The sequence below is a fragment of the Rattus norvegicus genome, chromosome 20, assembly GCF_021556685.1.
Source record: "Rattus norvegicus strain SHRSP/BbbUtx chromosome 20, alternate assembly SHRSP_T2T, whole genome shotgun sequence".
NCBI lineage: Eukaryota > Metazoa > Chordata > Mammalia > Rodentia > Muridae > Rattus > Rattus norvegicus.
In genome coordinates this window covers 32,032,924-32,056,040 of record NC_141553.1, presented here as the reverse complement: position 1 = coordinate 32,056,040, position 23,117 = coordinate 32,032,924, and the positions used below count along the sequence as shown (strand labels likewise).

The window sequence follows — 23,117 nt, the reverse complement described above, 5'->3', positions numbered from 1 at the left end:
GAGTATTTTTTTTCTAAATAGCTGGTCAACTACTGCAATTCGTTGGCATTGAGAGCAGCATGTTTAAAAATATACAGCTGTCCATTTTTTACACGGAAGGATTTTTCCCAGTCTGTCTCTTCCAGAAGTTTCTACAACATGCTTCAAAAGAAAAGCCAACAGAAAGTAAGTCCTTTGACTTCCCTCCGGAGTAAAAGAATGCAGTGTGCCAAAGATCTGTGTTTACAGTCCTGTCACCGTGCTTCCGTGCTCACACTCCACCCGTCCATCCCCAGCCCTCATATGCTCAGCACCAGAGACTGCTGGACCCTGGCATGGCCTTACTGGTGAGAGAACTGTTTTCACTATCATCAAGAGTCGGAATATTGAATACTTCTGGACACTGTCCTGTGCTTCCGAGGCATTTCGGGAAATTTGGAAATCTTAACATTGGCATCTGTGAGCTGAATGGCTCCTAATAACCCTCATGAACTGAGCAAATGAGACAGCATGGCCCTATCATTTGTATTTATTACTTGCTTCATGATTCTTCTTGATACCTCCCAGTCTTGTCATACCCCAGATGACTTCGTGGCTATCACTTCTCCTGGACATATCATGATTGGTGGTTTGTTTGCCATTCACGAAAAAATGTTGTCCTCAGATGACCATCCCAGGCAACCACAAATCCAGAAGTGTGTTGGGTGAGTAAAACTTTAAAAATAATATACGCACAGTTCAATATTGTGCTGTGAGTAAGGCTTGGTTTCAATGACATTTTTTTTTTTTGGTTCTTTTTTTTTTTTTTTTTTGGAGCTGGGGACCGAACCCAGGGCCTTGCGCTTCCTAGGCAAGCGCTCTACCACTGAGCTAAATCCCCAACCCCTCAATGACATTTTAATTAAGCAGAACGTGTGTGTATTTTGAAATTATATCTAGTTAGTTTTGTGGTCCTTAAAATAGATTATTCAGCCATGTATATGTGATCCGATTCCAAGCACAGAGGTAGAGAACACTTTACAGTAATGTATCGTTAGGCTTTTTTACTATGCCTTTAAAATTTTTCTGAGGTCACTTGCAAGGATGTTGTAACCTGTTCTGTACTACAGGAAGCACACACAGCATGCTTACGTTTCTATCTCCCCCGGCATGTTCTTTATTATTATAAATATAGGTTTATTTTTTTATGCCTTATTTAAAAGTCCGCAGTTGGGTTTTTCATGCTCACATTTCTTTTTTATTTTATTTTTTAATGTTCACATTTCAACAATGCTGCATTCATTCTACTCTAGAAAAATGGAATCCCTTACTAATAAGCTAAGAGTATCTTTATCAATGCTCCTTTTTCCTTTTTAGTGAGTGATCTAACTAAGGAATGTAATTCTTGGGACTGCATCATGTGAAAACTAAAACTGGGGAAGGTTGTTACACATGGATTGAGGGCTTTGGTTTGTTTGGTTGGTTTTTTTAGGAAAACAAGATGTTTGGGTTAATTTCAGTTTTAGGATACAGTAATCTTGTGAAACTGACTTGCAGATCCTATCTGAAAAAAAAAAGAGGCCAAATAAGGACACAGGTAGCCTTAGCTTCAATTTGTGACATTGTGACCCTCAAACTTCGCAGTGATTTAGAGTTCTGATTATAACTTGACATAATCTTAAGGTCTTCTTTTATTTTACTCCTCTGTCTGCCTGTTTTGTTTTAAGATAAGGTCCCCTTATGTGCCTTGGGCTAGCCTCAACCCCTTATATGCCTCAGGCTAGCCTCATGTTCTCTTGATACCTTTCCTATTCACCTCCAGAGTGCTGTAATTTCAAAAGCGCATCATCACATCCAATCTCCTCTTTCCCTGCCTGCCTGCTTGCTTATTTCCTTATCAAATCACACTTTCTAAGCCCTATAAGAATGTTTTCCAATCTCACGAGATTCCTGTGTTTTACCAAGGTTCCCTCCCTTCTATCACGTCTATTCGAGCTGCTGTTATTATAACCAGTGATTAGCTGAAATGACAAAAAATAATATTGGAAGATTTTCAGAGCACCAACTTAGCACCCAAAGAACTGAAGCCCATAATTTTAAGCCAATAACCAATGATAAATATAAAATGAAACTTTTGTTCTAACAAGTTTCTTCTAGAAAGAAAAAAATCACAGATAAATTAAATGTTTGGCTTTATTGTCACTTCTCAAGAAAAATTACTTTTAATAAACACTGAGCCACGGGTTAGCAAGTACTGGCATTATCTGGGCCATGTTCAGAGCATTGGAGAAACCAAGGTCATTGAACTTACATAGAAGGGACTATGAATATATGATATGGTTTAATTTTAAAGTAATCTATGAATCATTTCTCTCATTTCTTTTCAGATAAAGATTATAACAGTGATTTCCCACATTTCAGCTTCAGACATCCCACAGTGACAGACAGCATTTTTCAAGTAATCATAACTTAGTAAACTCTAAGGGAATTTTAGAATCAAAACCCTGAAGTTCTCCTTTATCCACTTAAAAGGCATCCACTGATCTTTCATTATATATGAGGTTAGACTTATAATGTTTGTGTACAGTAGTGAATGAAATAAGTGATCAGGATTAAATTATTGAGGTATCTGAAATAATAGCAAACCAAGAAATGTTCCCCAAAACAGCTGTGTTTCTGATTTACACTAGTCACCATTCTCTAGACAATTATGTGCGATTACACAAGAATTCTTTTTTGGTGGAGGAAGGGTATTTGATTTTGTTTTTGATTCACTTTTATTTTTTTTATTGGATACGTTTTATTTACATTTCAAATGTTATTCCCTTTGCCGGTTTCCCAGCCATGAACCCACTACTCCATCCCCGGTCTCCCTTCTTCTGTGAGGGTGTTTTCCCTCCCCAGCTACCCACCCCTTCCTGTCTACCCACGCTGACATTCCCCTACATTGGAAGGGCCAGCCTTGGCAGGACCAAAGGCTTCTCCTCCCATTGGTGCCCAACAAGGCCATCCTCTGCTACACATGCAGCTGGAGCCGTGGGTCTGTCCATGTGTACTCTTTGGATGGTGGTTTAGTCCCTGGGAGCTCTGGTTGGTTGGCATTGTTGTTCTTATGGGGTTGCAAGCCCCTTCAGCTCTTTCAATCCTTTCTCTAACTCCTCCAATGGAGACGTTATTCTCACCTCAATGGTTTGCTGCTAGCATTTGCCTATGTATTTGTCATGTTCTAGCTGAACCTCTCAAGAGACAGCTATCTCAGATTCCCGTCAGCATGCACTTCCTGGCTTCAGCAACATTTTCTAGGTTTGGTGGCTGTATGTATATGGGCTAGATCCGCAGGTGGGGTAGGCTCTAAATGGCCATTCCTCCAGTCTCTGATCCAAACTTTGTCTCCATATCTCCTCCTATGAATATTTTTGTTCTCCCTTTTAAAAAGGACTGAAGCATCCACACTTTGGTCATCTTTCTTCTTGAGCTTCTCAAGTTTGTGAATTCTATGTGAATGCAGTTTGTGAATTCTATCTTGAGTAATTCGAGCTTTGGGGCTAATATCCACATATCAGTGGGTACATACTGTGTTTTTTGTTTGTTCCTTTGTTTTTGTTTTTCTGTGATTGGGTTACCTCACTCAGAATGATATTTTCTAGTTCCATCCATTTGCCTAGGAATTTCTCAAAGTCATTGTTTTTGAGAGTTTTTTTTTTTTTTTGGTTCTTTTTTTCGGAGCTGGGGACCAAACCCAGGGCCTTGCGCTTCCTAGGTAAGCGCTCTACCACTGAGCTAAATCCCCAGCCCCTTTTGAGAGTTTTTAATAGTACTCCATTGTGTAGATGCACCCACATTGTCTGTGTCCATTCCTCTGTTGAAGGGCATCTGGGTTCTTTCCAGTTTCTGGCTATTATAAATAAGGCTGCTAGAACATAGTGGAGCATGTGTCCTTGTTAGATGTTGGAGCATCTTTTGGGTATATCCCCAGGAGAGGTATAGCTGGGTCCTCAGGTAGTGGAATGTTCAATTTTCCGAGGAACCTGCAGACTGATTTCCAGAATGGTTTTACCAGTCTGCAATCCCACCAACAATGGAGGAGTGTTCCTCTTTCTCCATATCCTCACCAGCATCTGCTGGTCACCTGAGTTTTTGATCTTAGCCATTCTGACTGGTATGAGGTGGAATCTCAGAGTTGTTTTGATTTGCATTTCCCTTATGACTAAGGATGTTGAACATTTCTTTAGGTGCTTCTCAGCCATTCCATATTCCTCAGTTGAGAATTTGTTTAAATCTGTAACCCATTTTTAATAGGATTATTTGGTTCTCTGCACTCTAATTTCCTGAGTTTTTTGTATATATTAGATATTGGCCCTTTATTGGATGTAAGATAGGTAAAGATCTTTTCCCAATCTGTTGTTTGCCATTCTGTTCTATTGACAGGGTCATATGCTTTACGAAAGCTTTGCAACTTTTTGAGGTCCTATTTGTTGATTCTTGACCTTAGAGCATAAGCCATTGGTGTTCTATTCAGGAAATTTTCCCAGTGGCCATGCGATTGAGACTCTTCCCCACTTTTCCTTCTAATAGCTTGAGTGTATCTGGTTTTATGTGGAGGTCTTTGATCCACTTGGACTTGAGCTTTGTACAAGGAGAAAAGAATGGGTCGATTTGCATTCTTCTACATGGTGACCTTCAATTGAACCAGCACCATTTGATGATATCTTTTTTCTACTGGATGGTTTTAGCTCCTTTGTCAAAGATCAAGTGGCCATAGGTGTGTGGGTTCATCTGGGTCTTTAATTCTATTCCATTGATCTACCTGCCTGTCTCTGTACCAATACCATACAGTTTTTATCACAATTTCTCTGTAATACAGAATGAGGTCAGGGATGGTGATCCCCCCCCCAAAAGTTCTTTTATTGTTGAGGATAGTTGTCACTATCCTGGGTTTTTTGTTATTCCAAAGGAATTTGCAAATTGCTCTTTCTCACTCTATGAAGAATTGTGTTGGAATTTTGATGGGGATTTCATTGATTCTGTAGATTGCTTTGGCAAGATGGCCATTTTTATAATATTAATCCTGTGAATCCATGAGCATGGGAGATCTTTCCATCTTCTGAGATCTTCTTTTATTTCTTTCTCCAAAGATTTGAAGTTCTTGTCATACAGATGTTTAATCGCTTGGTTAGAGTCACACCGAGGTATTTTATATTATTCGTGACTATTGTGAAGGGTTTAGATATAAATATAATTGTGGCTTCACAGAAGGAATTGGGGAGTGTTTCTTCTGTTTCTATTCTGTGGAATAGTTTGGACAGTATTGGTATGAGGTCTTCTATGAAGGTCTGAGAGAATTCTGCACTAAACCCCTCTGGTCCTGGGCTTGTTTTGGTTGGGAGACTTTTAATAACTGCTTCTATTGATTTAGGAGTTATAGGACTGTTTACATGGTTTATCTGATCCTGATTTAACTTTGGTAACTGGTATCTTTTGAGAAAATTGTCCATTTCCTCCAGATTTTCCAGCTTTGTTGAATATAGGCTTTTGTAGTAAGATGTGATGATTTTTTTGTATTTCCTCAGATTCTGTAGTTATGTCTCCCTTTTCATATCTGATTTCGTTAATTTGGAAACACTCTCTGTGCCCTCTGGTTAGTCTAGCCAAAGGGATCATCTATCTTGTTGATTTTCTCAAAGAACCAGCTCCTGGTTTTGTTGATTCTTTGTATAGTTCTTTGTGTTTCTACTTGGTTGATTTCACCCATTTGATTATTTCCTGCCATCTACTCCTCTTGGGTGTATTTGCTTCTTTTTGTTCTAGAGATTTTAGGTGTGCTGTCAAACTGCTAGTGTATGCTCTCTCCTGTTTCTTTCTGCAGGCACTCAGAGCTATGAGTTTTCCTCTTAAAACTGCTTTCATTGTATTCCATAAGTTTGGGTATGCTGTGCCTTCATTTTTATTAAATTCTAAGAATTATTTAATTTCTTTATTTCTTCCTTGACCAAGTTATCATTGAGTAGAGCATTGTACAACTTACATGTGCATGTGGGCTTTCTGTCTTTTGTTGTTGTTGTTGTTGTTGTTGTTGTTGTTGTTGTTGTTGTTGAAGACCAGCCTTAGTCTGTGTTGATCTGATAGGATGTATGGGATTACTTCAATCTTCTTTTATCTGTTGAGGCCTGTTTTGTGACTGATTATATGGTCAATTTTGGAGAAGGTACAATAAGGTGCTGAGAAGAAGGTATATTCTTTTATTCTAGGATGACATATTCTATAAATATCTGTTAAATTCATTTGGATCATAACATTTGTTAGTTTCTCAATGTCTCTGTTTAGTTTCTGTTTCCATGATCTGTCCATTGATGTGAGTTGGATGTTGAAGTGTCCCATTATTGTAGGTACAACATATACGTTGAGCTTTAGTAAGGTTTCTCTTATGAATGTTAATTGCTGTTTCATTTGGAGCATAGATATTCAGAATTGAGAGTTCATCTTAATTTATTTTTTTCCTTTGATGAATATGAAGTGTCCTTCCTTATCTTTTTTTGATGACTTTTGGTTGAAAGTCAATTTTATTTGATATTAGAATGGCTACTCCAGCTTGTTTCTTGGGACCACTTGCTTGGAATATTGTTTTCCAGCCTTTTCTCTGAGGTAGTGTCTGTCTTTGTCTCTGAGGTGTGTTTCCTGTAGGCAGCAGAATGCTGGTTCCCATTTATGTATCCAGTTTGCTAGTCTATGTCTTTTTAATTGGGGAGTTGAGTTCAGTTATGTTAAGAGATATTAAGGAATAGTGATTGGTGCTTCCTGTTATTTTTGTTTCCAGGGGTGGAATTATGTTTGTGTGTCTCTCTTCTTTTGGTTTCCTTGCAAGGAGATTACTTTCTTGCTTTTTAGGGTGTAGTTTCCATCCTTGTTTTAGAGTTTTTCATCTATTATCCTTTGTAGGGCTGTATTTGTGGAAAGATATTGTGTAAACTTGGTTTTATCATGGATCATCTTGGTTTCTCCATCTATGTTAATTGAGTTTTGCTGGATATAGTAGCCTGGGCTGGCATGTGTGTACTCTTAGGGTCTGTATGACATCTGTCCAGGATCTTCTAGCTTTCATAATCTCTAGTGAGAAGTCTGGTATAATTCTGATATGTCTGCCTTTATATGTTACTTGACCTTTTCCCCTTACTGCTTTTAATATTCTTTCTTTGTTTTGAACATTTGGTGTTTTGACTATTATGTGATGGGAAGGATTTCTTTTCTGATCCAATCTATTTGTAGTTCTATTGGCTTCTTGTTTGTTTATGGGCATCTCTTTCTTTAACTTAGGAAAGTTTTCTTCTATAATTTTATTGAAGATATTTACTGGCCCTTTAAGTTGGGAATCTTCTCTCTCTTCTGTATCTATTATCATTAGGTTTGATCTTCTCATTGTGTCCTGGATTTCCTAGACGGTTTGGGTTAGGAGCTTTTTTTTGTTTTACATTTTCTTTGACTATTGTGTCAATATTTTCTATGTTATTTTCTGCCCCTAAGATTCTCTCTTCTATCTCTTGTATTCTGTTGGTGATGCTTGCATCTATGACTCCTGATCTTTTCCCTAGGTTTTCTATCTCCAGGATTGTCTCCCTTTGTGCTTTCTTTATTGTTGCTATCCCCATTTTTAGATTCTAGATGGTTTTGTTCAATTCCTTCACCTGTTCGATTGTGTTTTCCTGAAATTCTTTAAGTGATTTTTGTGTTTCTTCTTTAAGGGCTTCTAATTGTTTACCTCTGTTGTCCTGTATTTCTTTAAGGGAGTTGTTTATATCCTTCTTAAAGTCCTGTATTTATTATCATCATGAGATGCTTTTAAATCCAAAGCTTGCTTTTCTGGTGTGTTAAGCTACCCAGTATTTGCTTTGTTTTCATTACTGGGCTCTGATGGTGCCAAGTAGTCTTGGTTTCTTTTGCTTAGGTTCCTGTGCTTGCCTCTCGCCAACAGGTTGTCTCTGGTTAGCTGGTCTTGCTGTCTCTGGCAGTGGCTTGACCCTCCTTTAAACCTGTGTGTCAGCACTCCTGTAGACATGTTTTCTCCCAGCAGGGTCTGGGTACAGAAAGCTCTGTGACTGGGTCAGCTCCAGGAACAAGCAGAAACTGGAACGGTCCTGTCTCAGACTCCTCCCGAGGGTGTGTGTCCTGAGGACTCCAGGCAGGCCGCTTGAAACAGAAGTATTGGTCTTACCTCTGCTCTCAGGTATGTCAGTGCTCCTGGCAACTGACTTTCTGCTCTGGGCACAGGCAGAGACTGGAAGGATCCTCTCCCTGACTGGTCCTAGGTTCCTGTGTCCAGAGGGCACTAAGCAGGTTCCTCTCGGGGCAGGAATGTGTGCAGAAGTAGTGATCTCCCCTGAACTCTCAGGATTATGTGCACCTCTGAAAGTCTAGCTCCCTTCCCCATGGGATTTGGGTACAGAGAGCTGTGGGCACAGGCAGAAACTTTAATGTCCTGTTCCAGACTGCTTCTGGGTTTGTGTGGCCTGAGGGCCTCCACGTGGGTCACTTGTAGCAGAAGAGTTGGTGTTACCTATGCTCTCAGATGTGTCAGCGCTCCTGGTGAGTGGCTCTCATGTCTACCCAGGAAGTCTTAAAAGTCTTATTTCTGTATTTAGAAGACATATATGTGTGTAAGAACAATTAATTTTTTTAAAAAGCCCGTGTATTTTAAAGAGATCATAATGGGGAATATAGGAGAGTTTAAATTTAAAAAAAGGAAATGATATCATTATAATCTCAAAAAAACCTTTTTAAAATAATAATTTAAATTTATAAAGGGCTCCTTTATCTGATTTCCAACCACAGCAAATCAAAACCACAAAACTATAAGATAGGATTTAAACCTAAGAAGCATATGCACTGTCACCAATAACATGTTGACATGTTAACAGAAAAAGAGAACAAAACTCAACGCCATATACCACAGAGCATTAAACAAAATGTTCAACACGAACCCAAGATTCGTCAAGAAAAGGCTAAATGCTGCACTGTAGCTAAGGAACTTGTTTTAGACATTATCCCTGTTAAAGTTTTCCATTAAAAGTACTTTCCCTGGGTAAGTCAAAGGAAGGACTGAGAGTGGCTATAATCAAGGCAACTAATTAATGGCTGCTGGGAGAAGGAGACATAGTCCCTCTCAGGAATGAGTCTATTTATTGCTTATTCAATACAGAGTGACTGGCTTTGAAACCATATAATGCAAGCAACCAGAATGGATTCAGCAGGAATATATATATATATATATATATATATATATATATATATATATATATATGTGTGTGTGTGTGTGTGTGTGTGTGTGTGTGTATGTATATATATGTATATATGGAGCGAGAGAGATTCTGTGATTATTACATATATATTTGTGTATATATATGTGTGTATATATATATATTCAAAGAAAAAGAGGCTATCATCTAGAGTTGGAAGAGCATGGGAGGTTTTTGGGTGTGAGTAACTATGGGAGAGGGCTGGAGGGGGAAGGACAGTGATAGAATTTTATTTTATTTAAAAACATTTTTGAAAGGTACATCGTTTACATTTATGAAATTGTCAATAAATATAAAGTGTTCTGTTAAAACTCATGATCAGTTGGAGGGGAGGGGAATGGTTATTCTCAAATAAAGTTCATACTTTTCACGAAATCAGCTTGAGTCATCCAAAAATTATTCATCGAAGGGCAGAGAGGTTGGTGAAGTGAGAGATATCTTCATAAATCATGTTATGCTTTGCTTCAGAAAATGTTTTTTTTAACAGTTTTGAAATATCAGTGTTTCTTCAAACTCTGGCTATGATACACAGCATTGAGATGATCAATAACTCAAGCCTGTTGTCCGGAGTTAAGCTGGGGTATGAAATCTATGACACTTGTACTGAAGTCACAGCGGCAATGGCTGCCACCCTGAGGTTCCTCTCTAAATTCAACTGCTCTAGAGAAACCGTGATCTTTCAATGTGACTATTCCAGCTACGTGCCAAGGGTCAAGGCCATCATAGGTGCTGGCTACTCTGAAATATCCATGGCGGTCTCGAGGATGCTGAATTTACAGCTCATGCCACAGGTAGGTTTTTACTTCCTCCATTCATTGGTTTTGATCACATTTGTTCTTAGGATCAGGGGAAGGTAGGAATTAACTAGGAAGTAACTTCTGCACTATTCCAACAACCAATTTCTGAACATTTTTATCTTAACTTGGAGAAGACACATACCTCTGAGGGCCTGCTGTCTCTGTAATAATATCAACCAGGTTCAAAGAAGGCAATGTGACTTAACATCCCTGGGTTAAGATGAGTTGAACCCATATAGAAGGGGACGGGGAGGGGTTAGGTAAATAAGAAATACTCAAGTTAATAAAGAAAAAAAAATTTTAAAAAAAAGATGAGTGGATCTTCTTTGTAGAAAGACAATTTAGGAAAAGGGGAATCAAAAGGAAATGAACTCCTGTGCCCGCCCCCCACCATAACTCAGTGATTCTGTCTACTTTCAGGTGAGTTATGAATCCACTGCAGAAATCCTGAGTGACAAAATCCGCTTTCCTTCGTTTTTACGAACCGTGCCCAGTGACTTCTACCAAACTAAAGCAATGGCCCACCTGATCCGACAATCCGGATGGAACTGGGTTGGTGCCATAACAACCGACGATGATTATGGAAGACTAGCGCTCAACACATTTGCAATCCAGGCTGCTGAAAACAATGTGTGCATCGCCTTCAAAGAGGTTCTGCCAGCCTTCCTCTCAGATAATACCATTGAAGTGAGAATCAACCAGACTCTGGAGAAAATCATTGCCGAAGCCCAGGTCAATGTCATCGTGGTGTTTCTTAGGAAATTCCACGTCTTCAATCTCTTCAACAAAGCCATCGAGAGGAAAATAAGTAAGATCTGGATTGCTAGTGATAACTGGTCAACTGCTGCCAAGATTATCACCATTCCCAATGTTAAGAAGCTTGGCAAAGTAGTGGGCTTTACTTTTAGGAGAGGAAATATGTCTTCTTTCCATTCTTTTCTTCAAACTCTGCATATGTACCCCAGTGACAATAACAAACCCCTACATGAGTTTGCCATGCTTTTTTCTGCCTGTAAACACATCAAAGATGGTGATTTGAGCCAATGCATTTCCAACTATTCTCAGGCAACTTGGACCTATGACACTACCAAGACCATTGAGACCCATTTATTCAAGAGAAATGACTTCCTTTGGCATTATACTGAGCCAGGACTCATTCACAGCATTCAGCTTGCTGTGCTTGCCTTGGGCCATGCCATCCGGGATCTGTGCCAAGATCGAGACTGCCAGAAACCCAACGCCTTTCAGCCATGGGAGGTACTACCCACTTACATACCCAAGCCTATTTCCTATCATCATTTCTTCCTTTCCCCTTTGCTTCATTTTCCAAAGGTCCATAGTAAGTACTCTTAACTCTATCCCTTCTGCAAGTAGAAACTGGCAGTCTTTTGATGACCTGTATTGCTAATATAACTTTTTATTTTTGATGATAGTTATATTTTATCCTCATTTCTTTCCCTAAGCCCCCAAATTTTGTCTTCTCTTCTGAGGATATTCAGAATAGTGAATATCTTCTTCCTCAGATTTATGGATCATTTTCAGTACTTTATATTATACACATTATATTGCTTAATGATTTTTACTTATAGTAATTAGACCATGCAAGTTGAAAGATTATTTTGATTACTGATAAATACAATAGTGTTTCCCTCACCTGAGGTGCTCAGGAATGTGCATGTTTCAGATTAGATATCTTAGGTACAGAACAGACTCCATATGTAAAATTCATCTTTGCTTGTATTTGCCTTGTTCACAGAATTTGAAGGTGATCTTATACAATATTTATAGTGCAGCTTTATTGTACTACTGCAGTCAAGTGTAGAATTTTTCACTTGGGTATCAAGTTGGTGCTCAAAAATTCAGATTTGTAGCATTCTAATGAAGACAAATGATTAGTGATTAAGCTCTTCATTAAAATTAAATAATAATTTGATTTTAATTTCTCCTAAATAATATGCACATATTTCCAGTAATTTTAAAATATCTACCTAAAAACATTTTCTCTTTACCATAAAATTCCTATGAGGGATTTGGGGGCAGGGGGTGTGTCTCTAGACTATCCTTGTTGTTTAAATCACTCTCTTCTATACCACATTCCATATGGCATTTTCTCTACATGGCAATACTTTTCAGCTAATGTACTATAGAAAAGCACTTCTTGATTTAAGGAGAATATCACAGTGAAATGACTGAGATGAATTTTAGGACTGAGAGACTGGAAAAGAGAAATGGAGACCTGCGGCATGTAGTTTTACACTCTACTTGCCTTTACTCTAAGAGGTAACCAAGCTTCCTGTCCCCTCCCAGCTTCCCTTGAAACCTCAGATAAAAGGCACACACACAGTTTGTTCCTTTTTAACAATTGCTGGCTGCCACCATCTCCTGCCTGACCATCCACCTGTAGGAAGAGTTCATGTGCCCATTCCGTTTTGAGATTTCACACAGTTGCCCAGTTCTCCTCTCTCCAAATCTTGGCAAAAACTCCTTTCTTCTCCCTTGCATCTCCATGCCTCCAGAGACCTGAAAGTCCTGCCTGTACCTTCCACCCAGCAATTGGCCACAGCTTTCATTACTGACAGATCAAGAACCAATTGGGGAACAGGACCTTTAACATCAGATCCACCCCCTACAGAGACCAGTCATCGAACCTAAAGGATACAAGTGAAAAAATAGGAAGAATCATAAGGAAAAAGAAACAGAGGCAGACAGAGCTATTGATCTGCCAAAGATTCAGGAAGTACTTTAAATGAGAAATATAGCTCAAACGTTTCAGAAAAAAAAAGCTTGGAAAAATATAACCTAAGCATCTTATTTATTTAAACACTAGGAATTTGAGGTCACTTTTTATGCCCCTGAAAATCTATAACTCTAGAAACAGATTAAAAAAGAGGAGACAGGATGAGGGGCTACCTTCATCATGATATATGTGACTCGCATAATAAGCAGATACGGGTGACAAGTCATCAAACCAATGGTCTTTTGATTAAGGAAATCTTTATAAGTCACACAGAAGGGCACAATACAGCACCTCATATAATACAGCACCCCATACAAACATGGGATGGCTGTGTAACACATAACTGAGGCAGCAAGTTCAGCATTAATAGCCATTCTTCTAGCTTGGCTCCCTTGTCTGGCCTCAGTAGGAGAGAGTGTACTTAGCCTCAGAGACTTGATGTGCAAGGGTAGGGAAACACCAAGGAGGTGTTCACCCACTCAGAGAAGGACAAGGGGTTGGGGGAAAGATTGTGAGAAGGGTTGACCAAGAGGGGGACAATAATCTAATTTAATTTAAAGAAGAAGAAAGAACATTAAAAACCCAGCATCCTCTGGAACAGAAAACACTATGGGACTGTAGTCTTGAAAGGAAACTGAAAGCAAACGAGGCAAGGGACTCATGTTGGGTATTTATCAGAAGACTGCCCAATAGGACATCTTAAAAATTGATGTGCAGGGGGAGGATGGGGAGGGGAACACCCATAGAGAAGGGGAGGGGGAGGGGCTGGAGGATGTTGGCCCGGAAACCAGGACAGGGAATAACAATTGAAATGTAAATAAGAAATAACCAAGTTAATAAAGATGAAAAAAATTGATGTGCAATTAAATTGTCTTAGAACCTGGAACCTGTATTTTTAACAACATTCTAGATGATGCTCCTGCTGTTGATACAGGGAAGCTGCAAACTATGCCTGAGGGTTCAACTGACCGATGAAATACTTTCTACACTGCAGGATGATGATCTGTTCTCCACTGTAGAAAGAGCATTTTGACTGATACAAATATTCAAGAGCATGGATAAAGAACATTTCGAGTGGATTAGATGTCTAAAAAAAGAAAGAAACACACAAACATGGCACAAGTCATTTCCATTCCAGGCTGCTAAAGTGTAGGTTAAAATGCAAATAAGGAGAAGTATGGAGGTCTGGTGGGGGAAAATATTGACATCCTGTGTTGGAGATGCTGGATTTCAAGAACTTTGGAGATATAGAAATATACCCTGTTTGATAAGTCGTTTCTCCGCTGGCGAAATGAGCCAATTCAAACCAGATTAGATTATATTAAATGCAAGATTTATTAGGAAGCTGCTCTCTTGAGGTGAAGTCACTGGCCCCAAGGACAGAGTCCAGAAAAGAGAGAGGAGGAGAGCAAGGAGACCAAAGTGTCTGGATTAAATAGTTGACAAAAAATAAAACACTTAAAATTAATGAAAAATACATTGAGTAGAGTAATTCTACTCAGAATAATTTCTGCCTCTCCCATAGGTTTTTAATCCATTAAAGCCAAATAGAACCATGGACTTAGGCAACCAGTGTGGCTGTGATGAATGCTAAGAAAGGGAGGGAGGGAGGGACAAAAGGAGAGAAGAGGAAGGGGGAGAGGGGGGAGGGGGAAAGAGAGGAAGAGAGAGATAGAGAGTGCTCAAACACTCACACCACACACACACACATACACACACACACACACACACACACACACACACACAGGGGCCTGCACTGTGCTGACTCATCAACACTCACCTAGTTTCAACAGTTTTGACTCCAACATTCTTTCTCTACAGCACAAGCTCAATGTGGCTGCCACTACACCAATTGGGCAGCAATTAGTCACATTTCTTTCTTCCAGAATTAAATAATTTTGTAACTTAATTAGAAATAAAATCTAGAGGCCACTGTATTGCCTGTTCATAACTAAGACAGACTTAAGACCGTGGTGCAAGGATGACAGGATGTATTTTACCATCACTAGTACAGTAATAATGGGAGAAGAAGCCACCAGCCCCCACCTGCTCCAGGAAGCCATTCCGAAAGTCTGCTACATGGACGCATGCTGGCGCTCCCATTTTAGTTTCATAGACTGGAAAAGCTACCACCTCTAAAACCTGAACTTGTTTTACAATTTCGCATAGGAAAACTTCTGCAGAGATCAAGTCTAGAACAGGAGATGGGGCTCCTTCTTCAACTGTTCTCTATATTTAAGCATCCTGAAACAGGGATCAAGTGTCTGTTTCCTTCTCATTTTAGTAATGCTTTCGGAGACCCAGGGTCATCACAGGGATAAAGGATGCACTACAAACACTCCTGTTCACTGCTCACCCACACTCTTACCTTTCACAGCTACTTGCGGTGCTGAAAAACGTGACATTCACTGACGGAAAAAACTCATTTCATTTTGATGCCCATGGGGATTTAAATACTGGTTACGAGGTGGTGCTCTGGAAAGAGACTAACGGCCTCATGACTGTCACGAAGATGGCAGAATATGACCTGCAGCATGACGTCTTCATCACCACAAACCAAGAAACAAAGCATGAATTCAGGAAACTTAAGGTGATTTTTGTCCTCGACTGCTTCGCTGAATTCAGGTCAACTAATGTATCACCTGGGAAAGTCCTGCTCTCCACCCACACTTACATCAGGGGATAGATCTATCCTCACTGTCCACTGTCCCATCTTCCTTCCTTAAATTCTGTGACAACTAGCGTAACACTCTTGCATAGAGCCTCTGTTACCTCCTTTGTCTTCAGTGTTCTGTCTTCTCAATATTGGCAAAATTCAACTCACTCTGTGCTCAATTCTGTGTGGATCCCCTCAGTAGACGAACTTGGAGCAGGAGAAGTAGGAATAGAAACCTTCTTCACTTGTTCTCTAGTTTTACGTTGAATTTATGATCTCCAGTGTCCAGTGGACCTCAGTGCTCTTGGGCAATCAATCAGACTATTTTCTAAGAGCATTATGTGTCTTTCCTTGCTAGTTGGCCATTTTATATTCTTCTCTGACTTCAGTCATCTTCGGTTGATTGTGCTTTCTCTTCTACAAACAGGGAAGCAATGGGAGACAGAACTACAGGGCATGGACGCAGCAGCTCCTGCTTCCATCCAGTTCTGTGGGTCGACTGCTGGGCTCCTTCCTTGGGCCTCACTTCACCTTGACCAGTGGGCCCCAACCCCCTTCACTTGTTGAAGGATTTGCTCTGCTGATTCACGATGCACAGTCATGATTCTCTCTCCTGTGCTGCCCACATAGTGGTATAAACCTGTTTTATCTCACCAGTATTCAAAAGGCGACAGTGGTATAGACTGTACACACCGTCTTCCATTTGCTACCCAGGTCAGTGTGTTAGTTTTATAACTGTTCCACCTCTACTCAGACCCCTTCAGTCTGTTCATAAGACATCGACTGTGCTAATAACTCTTCCATGGCGTCCTATTTCTCGCCAGGTAAAAGTGCTTTGGTTTTGGTTTTGGTTTTGGTTTTTTCTTTAAAGTGTTCACTGTCCCCAACACCTCTCTCTTTCCATCTTCCCATTAATTTCCACTCCCCTGTAATTCCACAGTCCCCACTCTCATATGTGAAGTCATATGTGCCTCCTTCCTGTTAATGCAAGTGCTTTGCACCTGCTGCATTCTATTGAAAGTTGTCACCTCCGAACCAGGATGGTGGTGAGTGCCTGTAATCCTAGTATTTGAGAAGCTGAGACAGGAGAATCATGAGCCTGAGTTAACACTGAGATCCTGCCTCAGAGGGGGGGAAATAATCACATCTAAGCTTACAGTGTGACTCAGTTGTCACACACATTTAGCACTGTTTGCTCCCCAGAAAGAGTAAGAGGAAGGAAGGAAGGAAGGAAGGAAGGAAGGAAGGAAGGAAGGAAGGAAGAAGAAAAACAGGGGGGAATGAGAAAGAAGGGGAGAGTGGAGAGAGGAAACATTGTATCATCAAGCTGTCTACTTTTGTTCACTTTCCTGTCTTTTTTTCTCCTTAGCTGTCACATCCCTTATTTTATCCATTTTGCTTATTTTTATCTTGTTCATTGTCAACTCAATTAACTAGAACTGAAGACCTTTGAGGAGAAGGATTCTGTTTCGTTCTCTGCCATGGCTCCAAGTAGAACCATGTTTGGCACACTAACAATCACTCACAAAACATTTAGTGAGTTCAGGAGTGAATGCAGTAATGTTAGAAACCAGTTTCTTCAACCACATTTCTCCTGGTAGATAGATTAGTGACGTAGGAGACCGTTTCCTCAGGAGACAGAAATACAGCCATCCTTTGTGCCCTCAAACTTTCCTTTCCTTCATTGTTATCTCAGCTTTGTCTACCACCTTCTGACGAACCCTTTGTAGGCTAAGCACTGCAGCTCACACCGGGCTTTTAAGCCACACTCTGCCTCCCTTTCTCACTGAATAAAAAGGAAATTCTCTATTGATTTTGCAAGAAGCACTATTTTTCAGCTGTTACAAAACTTATCTCCATTTTCCATACAGCAGAATCTGTGTGCCTGTAAGGCATTTGCTCTGAGGCTTTGGGTTCAAGAGTAAAGGTTTAGATTGCTGCGATTGAGAGAACAAGTCTTCTTGGTGGAGATGTTCACACAAATCTAGGCTATTGGAAAAGCCGCCAACAATACCTACGATCATTTGGTCAGATTTCAAGATCTACTAGGCTACTTGGAATGTCACTTATTACTGTCCAAAACCTCAAATAACTATACACCAGTTTTTATTTCAAAGTTAGACACACAGGACGCTAGAAAGCATTTCAAATCTCATCATATGGAGGGAGGAAGAGTAGTGTGTTCCTAAGAAGGAGGGCTGCACTTTTGTTCTTCCTAATGATGCATAATTATAATCTAAATTTTCATAGCAATTTAACTATTATCTATAAGCAAATGCAGTACAGAGAGAGAGAGAGAGAAAGAGAGAGAGAGATTATTCAGCCACAGAGAAGAATGAAATCTTGTTGTATGTAACAAGATGAGAACTTTGAATATTATGTTAAGAGAAGCACAGAAAAGCAAACACCGTATGTTCTGCCTCATATTTAAAAGTTGAATATAGAGTAGTGATTGATTGTTAAAATTTGCAGGTGAGCAAAGCAGGTATGGAGGTGATTAGTACACATGGTGTGATATTTTAAAATACCACATTGAATGCTACCCAAAATAAAATATTTTTAAAATATTATTTATATATTTTGGGTTTTTGAAAATAACATTCTAATAGTTTGAAGTTCTATCCCATTGCTTTGTGTTTTTTTTCAAAGATATCCATTCTTAAGAGCTCTCTTCTAAAAGTATAAAAGTCTATGGGCTAGAGAGATGACTCAGTAGCTAAGAGCACTGAACCACTTTTCCAGAGGAGCGAGCTTATTTCCTAGAACCTACACTGGTGACAGAACTACATCTCCAACTCCAAGGGATGCAACACCCTTTTATGGCACAAGAACATACAGAGAGAGAGAGAGAGAGAGAGAGAGAGAGAGAGAGAGAGAGAGAGAGAGGGAGGGAGGAAAAGGGAGGGAGAGAGAGGAGGGGGAGAGAGACAAAGGGAGGGAAGGAGGGAGGGAGAGACAGAGAGACTGAGAGAGAGGCAGAGAGAGACAAAGAGAGAGAACGAGACTCACACAGAGAGACAGAGATTTGTGCACATAGAATTTTTAAATTTTTTTTTAAATACAAAAGTCCTATTTTTCTTGCAGAATTTCAGCCTGGAATCAGAAATTCCCAGACCCTCCCAGATCCTCACTTCATTTCTCAGCTTTACACATAAGTGCTTTCCCCTCTGCTGGAAGCTCTCTGAGAGAACTAATTTCCATGATTTGCTTGTAGAAGCAGTAAGTGTTACCAGGCATGGTGATGGATGCCTTTAATCCCAGGACTCTGGAGGAGGAGACTGGTGAATCTCTGTGAGGTGAAGGCCAGCCCGTTCTATATAGTGAGGTCTTGAAAGGTAGAAGTTTTAAGGTTGCCCCCACTAGACAAAAGTTTAGAGCAGAAGAAAGAAACTGGTCAGGCCCTGGAACTGCATATTCCAGGAACTAGCTGGCCACAGAATGAGTAATTAAATCAGCCAGTTCGGTAACTCTCTCCCAGGAACTAGTTGACCATAAAGTTAGATTAAAATCTTGAGAACAATCTTGAGAAACAGGAAGTTTCCCCTTGTGATATTTTTTAATATTTATTTATTTATTATGTATACATCATACAGCTTTCTGTCTGCATGTGTGCCTGCAAGCCAGAAGATGACCCCAGATCTCATTAGAGATGGTTGTGAGCCACCATGTAGTTGCTGGGATTTGAACTCAGGACCTCTGGAAGAGCAGTCACTGCTCTTAACCACTGAGCCATCTCTCCAGCCCTCCCCTTGTGATTTTTCACTGGTATTCTCGACATTTTCCAATGACACCATCCCTACCCCCTTAGGTCGTGGCTTCTTCCTTTAAATATGCCTTCTCACAGCTACTCGGGGTTGAACTCCTCTACCCCTGTGTGGGATACGAGTCTCAACCCCAGTGCACTGGTCCCTATCAATAAACCTCGTATAATTACAGCAAGGATGGTCTCACATGAGTTCTTGGGGGAGGTCGCATCATCTGTACCAACCATAGCTACACTGTGAGATTCTGTCAAATAGAAATAGAAAAGAAAAAGAAAGAAAGGAAGGAAGGAAGAGAGAGAGAGAGAGAGAGAGAGAGAGAGAGAGAGAGAAAGGAAGAAAGAAAGGAAGGAAGAAAGAAAGAAAGAAAGAAAGAGAGAGAGAGAAAGTTATAAGTAGTTCACTCATCCAAAATATTTTGCATATTTTAAATTTGTTCCTGCTTAAGATGGCCCAAAAACTTTAATGCTATGAAAAAGACAAAAAATGTTACTTGGTGAAGAATGGCTAGAATAATTCTTTTAAAATTATTTGGATTTCTTTTTCTTTTACTGTAGCAAATTCTATCTAAATGCTCCAAAGAATGCATTCCTGGTCAAATGAAGAAAGCCACAGGAAGCCAACACAGCTGTTGCTATGAATGTGTGAACTGCCCAGAAAACCACTACAGTAATGAGACAGGTAACTGCAGTCACCCACAGTGACACCTCTAAATTATTTCTCTTCTGTCTATTAATCCTAGTTTTATCTTTTGTTTTATAAATGTACTCCTTTTCCATTCTGGGTATCAAATCTTGGGCCTTGTGTGTCCTAGGCCAATGCTCTACCCCTGAGATACACACACACCCCCATCCCTATGTTTGTTTTTGTCCTTGAGAGACAGATTCAGAAATAGTCTTCACAGTATAGTTAGCTTAGACAGGATTACAAGAATCTTATGCATACAAGGAGGAAATGGCCTTGAGCTACATGTAATTCTGAAAGGAACAAGGTCCCCAAATGGATTACCAGTAATAACAAGTTCCTAAGAGACTAGTGTCTCTCTGGAGTATATAGATTTCCTGAAAAACCTTGCCCCAACTAACCTTCTGACTTCCTCTATTACCGTCTTCCTCATCTCTTCTATTTACCTTCCTCTCCCACTTTATCTGGGTTCTGTGTAGGGTTAAGTTTTATGCGGATTTGTAGACAACCACGCAGTTTACATGTTTGGAATGTGATGATCTCTTTACCTTCTTAGACATGGATCACTGCCTCGTATGCAACAACGAAACCCACTGGGCCCCAGTAAGGAGCACGATGTGCTTCGAGAAGGAAGTGGAGTATCTTGACTGGGATGACTCCTTGGCTCTCCTCCTCATTGCCCTCTCCCTACTTGGAATTGCCTTTGTTCTGGCCGTTGGCATAATATTTACAAGAAACCTGAAGACACCTGTGGTGAAATCATCTGGGGGATTAGTGGTCTGTTACGTGATGCTCGCCTGCCATGCCCTCAACTTTGCCAGCACAGGCTTTTTTATTGGAGAACCACAGGACTTCACGTGCAAGACCAGGCAGACCCTGTTTGGCGTGAGCTTTACTCTGTGTGTCTCCTGTATTTTGACGAAGTCCCTGAAAATTTTGCTAGCCTTCAGCTTCGACCCCACGCTGAAGACATTCCTGAAGTGTCTCTATAGGCCAGTCCCCATTGTCCTTACCTGCACGGGCATTCAAGTGGTCATTTGCACGCTTTGGCTGGTCCTGGCAGCACCTACTGTGGAAGAGAACACCTCCTTGCCTAGAGTCATTATCCTAGAATGTGAGGAGGGATCTGCACTGGCGTTTGGCACCATGCTGGGCTACATTGCAGTTCTGGCCTTCATTTGTTTTGTATTTGCATTCAAGGGGAGGAAGCTTCCTGAGAATTACAACGAAGCTAAGTTCCTGACCTTTGGGATGCTGATTTACTTCATAGCTTGGATCACATTCATCCCAGTCTATGCTACCACTTTCGGCAAGTATTTGCCCGCTGTGGAGATCATAGTCATTCTGATATCCAACTATGGTATCCTCTGCTGTACATTCTTCCCCAAGTGCTACATTATTCTTTGCAAGCAAAAGACTAACACTAAGTCAGTCTTCCTCCAGATGGTTTACAATTACTCTGCTCACAGCGTGGACAGCCTTGCCTTGAGTCACGTATCCCTGGACTCCGCCAGCCACAGTACTGCAACAACCAACCCGAGGCCTGGTAACAAGACTGCAGCCTGTCAGAATTACAAACATCTTCCTGTACAAGTGCTTGCTCACACAGGCATGGAAAAGACTATGCACGCGTCTAAAACTTTGCATCAGAAAAGAAGTTCAAGTATATGACTGAGTTCTCAGGAGAGGCTATGATTCCCCAATAAGATGTTTCTGGTGATGGCTGCAAATTGTGTATTTATTTTTCTTAGCAAATACATCTTGGGTTTTTGTTGTTTGTTTGGTTTCTGTTTTTCTTCTTTGCTTTTTGGGGTTCTTCTTTCTACCACTTTCTTGAACACTCTGTTCAACTCATTCTGTTTAACAATCTGCTAATAAAAAATAGTTTCCATATTATTCTCCTCTCATGTTCTATTACTTCCTTCAGCCTTTTTCTTGACCAGCCTTCCTCTTCGGCAATTCAAAGGTAATTCATAGCACATCTCAGTTTTTCATCTATGGCTCCTACTTCTTTCTCAACCATTTTGATTGTCTACCGCAGTTGAACAAGCACGGTTACCGAGGTTACTGTGTATCGGGTAATAAATTAATGTAAAGCTACAATTAGTCACAAAGGATCATTGCTACCCTCAGTGAGCTCAAATTCCAAAGGGAAGATGGTTACATTCAGGTATCTTCAATAACTACAAAGATCGACCATTTGTAATGTGTATAGAGAACTGTGACAGTACAAAGTCATTTCAGTCACCCACCGAAGGAGAGGAAGACGGTTTTAGTAGGTAAGGGACTTGATATCATATAATGCTCTAAAATATGAGTCGGAGTTAGTTAGGTAGTCCAAGAATACACAAAAGGAGGAAAGCAGGAACTGCAGTAGAAAGACAGCAGGATCAGATGTACACGCACCGCAGAGGAATCCTCTACTGCGTGTCATTCGGGTCTGGGGCTGGGGCTCCAGAATGACAGCCTGGAGCTCCTTGCTAAACGGAGTCCATGTTTATCTTGCCAGCAGTAGTGACTCTCACAGTGTCTGGCTGAGTGATCACTGACTCAAAATTCTTCATTAGAAAGATCCTTCTGATACGAAGTGGAAGAGAATCTCATTGAGAGCAACCAGGATCAGTACCAGAAAGTGGGCAGGAGGCAATGTATAAATAAATTCTCAAGCTGGAAAAGAAGTGGCCATTTATCCCAAACCATTGGTGAAGGATGAGTTATAAGGTTCTAATTCTGTTGATTGGAAGATGATATGAGAGACAAGAGGGAGTGAGGGAGGGAAAATGATGAACTTGGGGTGGCAGAAACAATTTAAAGATAGTGTCGAGCATTTGCACAGATATAAGACTTTGAGCTTGGTGGACAATAGTCAATGCTGGTAGTAAGGACTCAGACACCATATTTGTACTACTTTTTTCTTTTAAAGAGCAGATTAAACAGGGCTGAAGAGTTGACTCAGGGATTACGAGCCCCTGTTGTCCTATCAGAAGACCTGGGTTTCGTCTCCAGCACCCATATCATGGCTCACAAACACCTATAACTTTAGCCCTGGGGATCTAAAATCCTCTTCTAACTTCTGAAGACGCTGGGCAAGAACATGGCATACATATCTACATGCAGGCAAAACAAATAAACAAACAAACAAACAAATAAACCCAAAAAATGTTTAACCAGAAAAACAGAGCTGAAGAAATGACTCAGTAGATAAGAACTTGTTGTTCTTGCAAAGTCCAGCACCCA

At 40.3% G+C, this 23,117-nt stretch overlaps 1 protein-coding gene across 1 annotated transcript; it reads left to right on the top strand.

Annotated features, from left to right (window-relative positions):
* The first annotated feature begins 280 nt into the window (after positions 1 to 280).
* Positions 281 to 21,776, top strand: Gprc6a (G protein-coupled receptor, class C, group 6, member A). The gene is made up of 6 exons (NM_001271106.2): positions 281 to 683; positions 9,733 to 10,036; positions 10,463 to 11,299; positions 15,157 to 15,369; positions 19,754 to 19,877; positions 20,437 to 21,776. The coding sequence occupies exons 1-6, from the start codon at positions 490 to 492 to the stop codon at positions 21,549 to 21,551; spliced, it is 2,787 nt and encodes a 928-aa protein (NP_001258035.1). The 5' UTR covers positions 281 to 489; the 3' UTR covers positions 21,552 to 21,776.
* Positions 21,777 to 23,117: the final 1,341 nt, after the last annotated feature.

Coding starts and splice junctions, on each gene's coding strand:
- Gprc6a (NM_001271106.2), top strand. CDS start 490: ATGGCCCTATCATTTGTATTTATTACTTGCTTCATGATTCTTCTTGAT. Junction 15,370..19,753: donor ATGAATTCAGGAAACTTAAG/GTGATTTTTGTC, acceptor CTTTTACTGTAG/CAAATTCTATCTAAATGCTC. Junction 19,878..20,436: donor CCACTACAGTAATGAGACAG/GTAACTGCAGTC, acceptor TTACCTTCTTAG/ACATGGATCACTGCCTCGTA.